We start from the raw sequence: 11,926 nt of genomic DNA, 5'->3' as shown, positions 1-11,926 counted from the left end.
GTCATGGAAGATATATTGGAAAACTTCAGCTGTATTGTAGTTGTTAACTAGACCAGTCATCACTTTCCAATTTTTAGCAAGGTCTTTCTCTGCATCAGGATTGTTTAAAAAATATGAGATTTTATGACAAATCTATTAGTATATAAACAATGACTGCATGGTTATCTAATACCTAAACTTTGTAAAATATTACTTTAAGAAACCTGAGTCAAATAAAAGTATTGCACAATAAAATGTACTTCATAGAAACCAACATATATCAATAACTTGTGACCAGCAAATTTTAATCAACTGAATGGCAAACCCTTAAAAATCCATGAAGAAAATTTGACAAATTTATTTGTTGTGTCTTGTTAATAAGTGTACAGGTCTATGACTACTTGATCAAACAATTCAGGATATATCAATGTAGCATCAGGAATTGTATTGTATTTATTATACAAGCTATAGTAGCATGCATCAGTACAAACCTTCAGGCAGATGTCCACAGCTGGTCATGAATAAAAGGACAATTTTTTTCTTTTGTTTTATTACAATGAAGTTAAACAATACAGAAAATCACATGAATTTAGTGGGTCAATTCTGTAAACCCTGGAACAGGAGGAACTCTACATTAAATATGGCTACACATCCAGATTTAGGTGTACAAGTAGATGACAACAGTTAAAGCCCTCACCAAACTATTGTTGGGGACATGAAGTCCAACAGCACTTGAAGTGCTGTGAAGGCATCATTTATGAACAGCAACATAAGGTTACAGAACTTGCCTTTAAAGATGGTACGTTCATGTAATTCCAGCGCCTTCACAATTTAACGAACCATATTTACTATACTTCACTTCTAAAAACCTAGATGAAACATGAAAAAGAAGCCATACAGTATAAATTGCAACATCAGGGAAAGTTCCGTTTTATTATTCTAAATAATTTTTCCCATGTAAAATAATGTCCAACAGTTCCTTGTATGTGGAAAGATTTTTTCCCCTAAAAGTCACAATGAAGTTTTAATTGATGGAAGCTTGGCTATATTAACAGCACAAGACGAGAAAAGGTTTAATCTCCAAACCTATTAGAACGTTTGCAGTAGCATCAGTAGCGGCCACCTTGCGACATTACAGGAGGTCTCATTCCCATTGGCGGTCTAGGAGGTCCACCTTGATAAGGAGGCACCATTGGGGGCCCTTGACCATATGGAGGCATTGCACCAGGAAGATACCCTGGCATGCCCTGGTGGTGAGCACCATACTGACCTGAAAAGCAAAATTTGAAAGAATGAACTTACATCTACCTTCAGCAGTACTGTTATTAGTATACGTCACTTAATTCCACAATTAAATACATTTCATAAGCTTCCAACACAGCTTAATTTGTTATTACCATGAGGTGGGATTGGTGGTCTCATTCCTTGTTGCTGGGGGGGAATTCCTGGCTGTGGTGGCATCATACCTCCAATTGGTCCAACTGGTGGATTGCCCATAGATGCCTGCCCTGGTCGAGGGAGGTTACGCTGATATTTGGGTAACTGAGCTCTTCTTTCTTCCTATGAAGGGAAATACATGGAGGATATCTAATCAGTGCGAAATCAAAATAAGATTCATTCTGAAATACAGATACAGTTGAGACACTATTCTCGTGGCAATAGTTAATTATAGTTCAGGAAGTTCTAATGGATAATTTTTGACAATCAAATCATTATTAAGTAGATATGTACTCTAGGACATAAATTCAGTTTATGAAGTTCTGTATTAATTGCTATCTCAATTATTGCGGGAATTAAAAATAGAATTATTAAATCACCTGAACTCTCAAAAATGAAGCACTCTAAATACTACAAAGAATAGGCTTTGAGAATTATACTGCTTTAACCATGGTAAATCATATGGGAAGTTGAAAACTTTTATTTATCATATTAATCTTATTATAAAGAAAAGGCATGGGAAAATTAACTTTAACTTACCAAGGATATATCCTCATCTGGATGGATCAACTTACTGGTTGCGCTGGTTGTTGTAAGAGTAGCAGGCTTACTTGTTATAGAAGTAGCAGGTTTAGCTGCAGTACTATTTGTTGTATTAGTGGTGGATGCTGTAGATTGTGTGTAAGCAGGGAATGTAGGTTTGGGTGGTTCTGTAGTAGTTGCAGGTGCATTATTCAAAGGTTTAAAATCTGTACCAACTGGGCCTGGAACAGTTGCTTGAGCCTGTATTTAAAAATACAAAATTAAAAATGTAAGTACATTGTTATCTTTTAAATAAACTCCATAACATTATCATATGCTGACACAGGTAAATTAACCCAAAGTAAAAGTTCTATTTTATCACAAAAAGTAGCAAAATAAAAATAAAAAAATAAATCCTGCAACACAAACATACTGCAAAGTTTGAGATGTCTAGAACAAATAGGAACAAACTCTCTCCACCTGTCATTTTCTGTATTATACCCCATATAGTAAGATGTTTGGGTTTTCAAAATAAAAACCAATTTAATCTAGAAATATCAGCTGAGATAAATTGGTATTCAAACAGGATGTTTAAGACCGAACCTCAGGATGTCAATTTTTATGTTACATTTGTTTAAAATAATCCCTTGTATAAAAATCCCTTGATGTTCTGAGACATCTCAAATTATCACTTGCAGTTTTCAATTATTTTCCTATCCTACAGCCAATGAAAGCTATATTTAATTTCAATGGGAAAGTACAAGCTTGAAAGGATTTATACACAACAAAAGAGCTCTTAGTTTCACATGACAGAATGCTTTGGCAAGCAAACAGCACATTATTTCAAACTAATCACTGAACTCCAAAACAAGACTAGGTAAGTTGGGATTTTAGCACATGATGCATTTGACATTTAACATGATGTATCAGAATAGCATAAATTAGAAAAAATAAACCATGCATCAAGTAAACCACTGCCCACTAAATGCACTTAACTGCTTTCATGCTCTCTTTTTAACCCTTTAGAACCACAATGTAAAATTTTCTTCTTTTTTTTTTGTTATCCAATTATTATGCATGAATTCTCAGATTGCGCTGAACAACTAAACATAATCAGGAAACCACAATTATCTGACAATGTTTAGGCAGATTTTTAAAGTGTACATAACGGTTTAAAGGGTTAATTGGCAAAGCAATTTTTAACTGCAACTTCCTGCGTACTTGTGCTGTGCTAGGAAACAGAGCTTTAGAAGGTGCTGACAGTTCTGAATTGGATGAAGTTGTACTTGAGCTTGTGACAGGTGTCCCCATCTGTAGCACAAAAGAAAGGAAACAGTAAACAGTCTCCAAATGAATGCATAAAAATAACCAAGAGGAAAAATCTCAGACTGATTTTTGTTTATGAATAGGGATGCACATAAAATGTTTCTTTGAGCCTGAAACAAGCACAATGCATAAATTCTGACGAATTGTTCCAGGTGGGCTGTGGTTTAAGAAAAAGAAAAACATGTTTCCATTGTCCCAAAATATACTAGCAAGGATTCTGGATGATTTTACAAGATGAGCAGAACAAGGCTAGTGTGTATTCCTTCTGCTTTCTTCTTGTCCCTCCAGTAGCTCCCAACAAGATACATGTCACCAGCCCACCTGTCTGTGATGCTTGAAGCCTCTTTCCTGTTTTTTCAAACACTGCTGCCTATTAACAACAGTGTTTCAATACTTATTTGGAACAAAATAATAGCATTTCATTCCATACTCGGACCAAACATACATGTTTTGTTTTGGACATGAACTACTTCAAACCAGCTGTTTGGTGCAGTTTGTGAGTGAAGCTTCTACAGAACCCTATGCATGACTCTCTCTTGCAGAAATTTAGAAGTTCTGCTTCCAAGTCAATAGTTTAAAAACAAAAACCTTCATTTATAATGCAGTTCTGTTAAAGAGCAGGTACTACTTTAACTTGCAAAAATAATTGTCATTTTAGATTTTAGTTAAATAGTTAATATACTGTATATAACTATTTTCTTTTCCAGTTTCAACATAATTTCCTTTAATCTAGTATAAAAAAAGTACAGAACAGAATACTCTGCTCTCTTAATTTTGTGTTCATTTTTATAAGTACAAAACATGTTTTAAGGATAATAAAATTGCTATTAAGTGGTTATTAGAACTATTTCCTGAACATGTGCTAAAGCAGACGTTACTTATTCTCTTTACCATCCATCCATCCCTCTATTCTGAGTTTGGACTGGCAGAAGTATTTACATTCTTTGCAGAAAAAAAAGGAGATGTAAATAGGAAACCTTTGACAAGAATACACCACACATAAAATGCAATAGAAGTATGAGATAATACCATTTGCCAATTTCAGTTGTACCACACACCCCACTGTTTTTGAACCGTAATTCACTATTTCAACATACTTGAAAAGGAAGAAAATTAATGCACTGAAGCTTTTTGGTGATTAGATAATTGAAAACTTACTTGTCCGGCACTAGGAAACAGTGGTTTGGTAACTGGTGGTTGGGGAGTAGGTACTGCAATGACAGGAGCTGGAGGTCTATTAAGAACACCCTGAGTAGTCACCTGCTGGGCTTGTGTCATTGGAGGCAATCCAGGGCGAGGACCAACAGGTGGTGGCATACCTGTAGAATAATTATTTCTGATTATGCTTTGGTGAGGATTTTATTAATACCACAGGCAAGATCACAAATACTGACCTTCCGTCAGAGGGCTAACACATCAGACAAAGAAACATTAAATGCACAAATATACTTTAATGATGCTTAGATTGAGTAGAATTGCTAAATTTATAGTTAAGGCAACTGATCTAAGACCTGTTATATTGAACAGATTGGGCTACCCTGTAAAAGTGATGTTATTTATCTGAACATTGATTGTATTTACCACATATGTATTTTATTACTGTATTTTCTTTCATCCGTTTTACCCTAGAATTAGATCCTCTCTTTTATTTTTGTTTTATATATTTGATACGATTGTAAGACTAATCAGTCTATCTGGTAACGAGGGGAAGGTGGTTTTGAGAACCCTAATTGGAAAGCCTGAATCCCTGAGAGACATGTCTTTTGTATGGACCCAGTCACAAGAGAAGTGCAAAGGATACTATCCTTGGCTGGATTTAGATTACAAATTCTGTTTTAAGGAATGAAATGCTTAAAAATGCTTTATTTATTTATACAAAATATAAATATATATATAAATATGTATTTATATATAAAATATAAATACATTTATTTATACAAAATATTTTTAGGCCTCCTTTAAGGGCAAACCCTTCCCAGGGTGGGAATCTATCACATTTTCTAATTCCTTGCAAGCAATGTTTAGGAGTATTATTCTTTCACCCAATGCTTAAATGTATCTATTTTTAATTCTGAAAACATGCTGAAACTTCTTATATATTTCAATGGCTTACAATATTACCCAAATAAACATAGGTAAATATAAAGACAAATGAGTAAACAATAAAATTTGTAACTATACACTAAAACTACTAAACAATTCAAGCAGTGATAAGAATTTCCAAAAATATTTTTAAAGAGAAATTTTTAGAGAAATTTGCTACAGCATGTACAATGCATGTACAAATTATATTAATACTTATATTACCTTATATTAATACTATATTCTTGGAAGCAGAAATTTCTTTTTACCATTTTTGAAGGATCAAATTAGCCTGAACATAACATTTTATATAGGTTTTTCTGGAACTATTCCAAAGTCTTCACCCAAAAGGGGAAAAGGGAAAATAAAGCAAATACACAAAAAAGGCTTTAATATTTCAATCAAAAATACAGCTTATGTGTTAATAGAAATATATCAGTCGACAGAGCAGAATGGAAAAAGCTTCTATCAGCAGTTGCCATTGCCTGAACTTCATACATTTTTGTTCCTGTGCACCTTCTTTCTAAGTCCCATAAAAAGCTGCTCTGTGTCCCTCTTTTACCCCAGAAATGTAGTAACCATAAATCCAGTTGAAAAAATTAAATAACTCTCACCACAATATGGATTCGTCATTCCTGACCTACCTGGTGGCATACCAGGCATGAGAGGTGGGATTCCTGGTCCTGGAGGCATCATCCCACCCATTGGCATCATCCTATAAAATTGAAAGACTCTAATGAGATCTCTCATTAAGAATGACACTGTATGATATTAAAATGTCCCAAGATTTTCTACCAGCTGAGAAATGTAAATATCTGCCTTCAAATAACTTTGGCTGTATTGGATTTTAGCACAACTTCCTGCCTTAATTCAAAACACGAGCAAAATAGAGTAGAGCTATCATAATTCATCATCCAACTCTTTTTGGGAAGAAAAAGATAGAATGAAGCAATTGGCAGTCTAACATACCCCAGTTTGGTCTAGAGTTAATGTACTGGCCTAGAAACCAAAAGACCATAAATTCTAGTCCCGCTTTAGGCATGAAAACCATTTGGGCGACTTTGGGCCAGTCACTCTCTCTCTCAGCCAAATCTACCTCATAGGGTTGTTGTTGTGGGGAAAATAGGAGGTGGAAGGAGTATGAAGTAAGTCCAATCCCTTAGATTATTTATAAAATATTAAAGATGGAATAACAAAATCACAATAAATGAAAAATATCCATGCCTGCAAAAGCCAGTATTCTGAGTTAAAAATAGATAATTGTCTACCTTCTTCTTTACTTGATTTCAGTTTCTTTCCTATTCTCTTCTAGGTAATAAGACAGAACCCAGTAACACAGGAGATCAGTGGTTATCCCCCGTTACTCTTACTAAGATTTCAAATTACTATGAAAGTCTTAGCAATTAGGGAACACTACATTGGAAAACACTATTGAACACTCCTGAAAGAATAAACAAGTGATGTCCTTACAAACTAGGACAGGATTATCAGATCCCCAACTGTGCAGCTTTTAAAGCAAAGCCCCACAGGTGAAGTAAATCAAATGAAAACATGAAGCATGCTGTTGCTTAAACATCATTCATACTTACCCAGGTGGCATTCCAGGCATGACTGGAGGCATTCCAGGCATCATTGGTGGAACACCTGCCATTAATGGTGGTATACCTAGAAGTTAGAATGTATATTAACTGACCTGCAAATGAATAATCTATTGTTTACTGGATAAACATATATGAAAAACTCTTGACAATTTTCCTTAACATATGAAACCATGGAAAATTAACAACTACTACAATCCACTGGATTTCATCATTAGGTTTTCTAGTGTTGATTTAACTGTTTCTGAAATGCTCAAAACTATCCTTCAGATCTGCTCCCTGTATATTTTACCATGCTCAGATATAGCTCTGTAAAGAAAATCCAATTCCAAAAAGCAGAGGAATGTCTACTGACGTTAACATATTTATAGTAAGCAAAATCAAAAGTCTTGTAAGATATATACCTATTTTTCACTTTTAAGAACACATTGAGAACTAAACAAGTTAGAAGAGTCCCTGTGGAACAGATGGAAGCAAAAGACATTACTTCTCTAATTTAGATTTAACCCCCACTGAATATTTTCTGGTTTGTAAATGTTAAGAAAATGATTAACATAGCTAAAATACAGGAAAACATCATCATGCTGATTCAAAATAATATTCTACTAAAATCTTTATTAGTAAAAAAAAATTCTAAAGCTAACGTAATTATTTCTATCTATATAACTACCTGGAGGAATTCCAGGTGCCCCTGGCACAGGAGGTAAACCTGGCTGTGCCATTGGTGGTATATATCCCTGCTGTGGCTGCACAGGCTGTGCTTGAAATGAGGTGGAAGCTGAAGACTCATCATCGTCATATTCATCAGAATCATCTTGTTGTTTCTTTTTCTGGCTTTCTGCTAAAAGTTTCAACGTTCAGGTTAATGCTAATTTGTGTCACAAAAAGTAACCATTCTTTTTAATACAATTATTGTATTTCTACATTGTAAGATATTGCTGCACAAAAGAATAAATTTTCACAAACACTTTGAGCAAGATCCTTTTCCAAACCATTTAAATACTTGTTTGATTTCCCCCATTTCACAGAAAAACCAGCTCAACACATCTGCTAGTGAAATCAAAACTAGTACATACTTACTAAACATCTATTATGCCCATTTTTAGTGAGTTATTCCATGTGGGCAGCAAATAAAGCTGCAAAGAACATGATCTGGTTTCCCAACAGGGCATTCATCACCACTGTAACTGTATCCGCCCATCTTGCTGTTGGTCATCTTCTTTTTCACCTTTCTCTGCATTACAGCCTTCTCCAAAGAATTATGTCCAAAATACAAGAATTTGAACTTGATCACCAACACACAATACTCTTCCTATCCTCCTTATTCAAGTCCAACTTTAGCTTCCATAAAGCGTTATAGGGAATACCATCGCTTGCACTATTCAGTTCTTTGTAGGTATAGGCACATCGTAGCATTTGAATATCTTATGCATGGCCTTCATAGCTGCTCTACCAAGCACTAGTCTGAAGCAAATTTCTTCACTATTTGATCCTTTACTGTTGATAGTTGATCTGAAAAGGCAGGAACTATTCATCACTTTGGCATCTTGTCATTTCTAAGGTTGGTCGTTCTATCTGTGGTCATTAGTTTCATCGTTATATTTAATCTTAGTCCCTTTTCTTCACCTTCACTTTTATTGCTAAAACTTGCAGATACTTTGCATTTTCAGCTATGAGGACAGTATCAGTTATTGATGCTTCCATTTTAAAATGAAGCTCATCTTATTCCAATCCAGATTCTTCAATAAAATTTTGCCAGCTTAAATTTATAATATAATTAGTGGTAAGCTTACCTCATAAAATCAGATTAACTTTCATTCTCTTATCCTTTAGTAAATTGATAAAAAGAGTTATTTTCCACTAAGCTAAAAAAAATTAGTTTTAATTTGAGGACAGCAACTGAGACAATTTTATGTCATATACGTTTAATGCTTTACTACTGTAAGTCACTGAGAATTTAAAAATATATAAATTACTGTAATATCACTCCAGCTATAATCAATACTATTTTCAACATTATCCATGTCAATCCATGACTATTATTTATATCGATTTCTACATTTTCCCATGTATATGTTTTTGAATATGTTGCAGCAACACAACTACAAATACAATGAGACTCAATGGTCTGCCAAATCAAAGAGGAATCATGTTGCAAAGGTTCAGTATAAATATCAGGAAGTGTTTCCATTTACCTTGAGTTTTTTGTTCAAGCAGCCTTCTCCTTTCATCCATGTCTTTCTCAGGAATGCCCTCCATACCATATATTTCCAGTTCAATATCAGTTCTTCCTGGTATTGCATTTGGAACAGCATCAATTGTTTCCTTGTGTACCTTAAGAAAGAGAAATCCAAGCTAACGTAAACAGGATGTACATTAAAGACTACAACTATAAAGCTTTAAGGTTAGGTCTCCATTTAGCTATGAAGTTTACCAGATTTTTTTGGAAGGGGGTTCAATCACAGTATCTTAATTTAATGTTAACCTTAAAAATACACCTTTCCTTGGTTTAGCTACAACACAATACCAGGAAAAGCCATAGCTTTTTAATTTGCTATCAACAGTTAGAACAAACACAGCTATACTGGTTCTCAAATATCTTTCTCAACTGGGATTTGAATACTCTTAACGTTTATTTTCCTGAACAATTCTGGAAATCTATTCAAAAATGCTTGGACCAACACATTTGAAAAGAAAAACAGAACCTACAGGTATCCAAAACACACCAGTATGGAACTTTCTACATAACTTGTCTTTCACTCTGATTAATGGAAACTTTCAAAACTTTAGATGCCACCTCTCCATCTACAGCTACTATCAATTCTGCTTATTTTCTGATCAAAGAACTCTTCTAATCTTCTACTGATGCAGCTATTATTGTAATATGGGTAATCTTTGATTTATAATTAGTTGCAATTATGATGAACCCCCAAAAGATACTTGATTTGAAGTGATTACACTTTGGATGCTTGGCATTTACTTCCAATTTTTGGCAAAAGATGTCCATTGCAGATCATAGAATTGTTTAACACCATGGTGAATTGCTTAACAACCACTGCAAAAAATGTTATAGAATCAGATGGGTCGCATGACCAACATGAAGTAGGACTGTAACTCTGGATGATGTAGGATCGTAACTCCAGGTTCTATTACAGTATAAATCAAGGACTACTTGTACATCAAGGGCATTTGTGAATAACAAATTAACTTTAATTTCCTTACTTTAAAATGGAAAGATTGTGAAACAAAAGCATATATAAGTAACACCACAAATAATCGTATTTATATGGGTATATTATAGTACTTACCTGCATACAGTGTATAGCTAAACCAGGTCCTGTATACAGTTTCTTATGACATATATGGCATTTAAAGTGCTTTGCTTTTTGGTGTTGAATAAGAATTTTCTCATCATCAAAATCCCTGTTACAATACCTATTCCACATTGTTAAAGAAATCAAGCATATATGCTAATATTAAAGATATTAATTAGTCAACATTACTATAAACAGTTTTAAGGAAAGCTGTAACCCATTTCCAATTAAATTTCAATTACTGTTATAAATCAAGATTTCATAAACCTTATACGTTTTCTCATCAGGAAAGACAACTTCTAAGGCATCTAGCAGTTATTCACTCATAAAGTGACTATAACTCCAATGTTAAGTGGCAGGATTTGGAATTTTTAAGGTTAGAAGCGCACAAATTTTGATGTGTTGAGTTGTCAACCACTGCTTATGATACCATCTAACACATATAATCTTTGCCCATATTAGAGGGTTTGGGATAAGGGAAAGCCATGCAGACTCTCTAAACATACAGAAGTTGTTTCTCAGAGAAAGATTGCTCTCAACCTCACTATTGATTTTGCTTTTTTGAAAACATGTGGACAATCACACCTTCATAGTTAGCTAGTTAACCATCCAAGAGTCTCCTTATCTGGGAAATAGGCAGCATATAAATCTTATGTGTGTGTATGTATATAAAGCGAACACAGAACAATGGAAGAATAAATTTTCCAATCCTTAAGAAGTCCTTAAGAAGCTAGTGAGAGATAGCGAAAGAGAAATAAATTTATAGATATCTGGCAAACATCTAGCAAAAAAAAAAAAAAAGGCTAGTTTCGGCCTACTACCAGCACGATACCCATCAAAATTAACAAAATATGCTTTTTGTATCCATTAAACGTCAGGGCACAAGGTTAACGGCAACAGCCCTTTCTGTAAGAACGGGATACGCTGCTGGATACGTGAATCCCAAAAGGCGGCAGCTCCGAAAACTCTTTTTTTCTTTTTTTAAGGCTCTGGCGTGAAGAAATCCGGACTATTTATTATACGGCAGTGAGAAGCGAGGTCTTTGTAAACGTCTTTCCTGCCGTCGCCCGGATGTTTTTTTTTTTTTTTTGCGGCCAGGGCCCTGCCGAACAAAGCAGGCGGCTGAGGCGTTTCAGCACCAGAAAGGAAAAAAAAAAAGAGGCCGCTACCGAAGACAGGCCAGTCGGACCTCCCTCCCTCCCGATCAGAAACGAGCGGCCTTCCGCCTAGAAAAGGATACCAGCACCAAGGCTTTAGCTGCTTCTTCTTCTTACGACCCATGACGAGAAGGCAACGGCTCGGACGGGAAAACTCCCCAAGAAACGGCGAACGTGACGGAGCGCCAACGCCAACCGCGCTCTCGCTCTCTCGCTCTCTCTCTCTCTCTCTTTCTCCCTCTTCTCAGCTTCTCAGCCAGGCATAAAATGGCCGCTGTCCTCCGCCGAATCCCTCGCCTTCCCGAAATGCAACGCGGAGGGAGAGGGGCACGTGTACGGTCTCGAGGCGACTTCACGGATTGTTACGTCATCCGTTCCTTCCCGGCGGGCGGTGCAGCGGAAATTCCGACTGCGCGCTTCTTGCCCACGTGGGTTGCTTTGTGGGATTTTTTTTTATTATTTTATTTTTTTGGTGGGTGTTCTTTTCCACTGTGACTTAACGATTCTTTTA

General features: G+C 35.4%; 1 protein-coding gene across 8 annotated transcripts; it reads right to left on the bottom strand.

The window, feature by feature from the left end:
• Positions 1–313: 313 nt before the first annotated feature.
• On the bottom strand, positions 314–11,808 carry ZNF207 (zinc finger protein 207). 8 transcript variants are annotated; one of them, XM_034412527.3, is made up of 11 exons: positions 11,499–11,808; positions 10,253–10,379; positions 9,140–9,278; positions 7,615–7,785; positions 6,936–7,011; positions 5,961–6,061; positions 4,423–4,583; positions 3,160–3,249; positions 1,957–2,199; positions 1,377–1,539; positions 314–1,249 (listed from the first exon to the last, which is right to left on the bottom strand). In XM_034412527.3, the coding sequence occupies exons 1-11, from the start codon at positions 11,537–11,539 to the stop codon at positions 1,089–1,091; spliced, it is 1,473 nt and encodes a 490-aa protein (XP_034268418.1). In that variant the 5' UTR covers positions 11,540–11,808; the 3' UTR covers positions 314–1,088. The 8 variants fall into 8 exon arrangements, with proteins under 8 accessions (XP_034268418.1, XP_034268419.1, XP_034268420.1 ...); XM_034412528.3 differs by having other exon boundaries at positions 7,615–7,782; positions 11,499–11,779; XM_034412529.3 differs by having other exon boundaries at positions 5,991–6,061; positions 11,499–11,741.
• Positions 11,809–11,926: the final 118 nt, after the last annotated feature.

Source organism: Pantherophis guttatus, chromosome 2, assembly GCF_059756535.1.
Source record: "Pantherophis guttatus breed Tessera chromosome 2, ASM5975653v1, whole genome shotgun sequence".
In the NCBI taxonomy this organism is placed as follows: domain Eukaryota; kingdom Metazoa; phylum Chordata; class Lepidosauria; order Squamata; family Colubridae; genus Pantherophis; species Pantherophis guttatus.
This window is presented reverse-complemented; position numbering and strand designations above follow the sequence as displayed.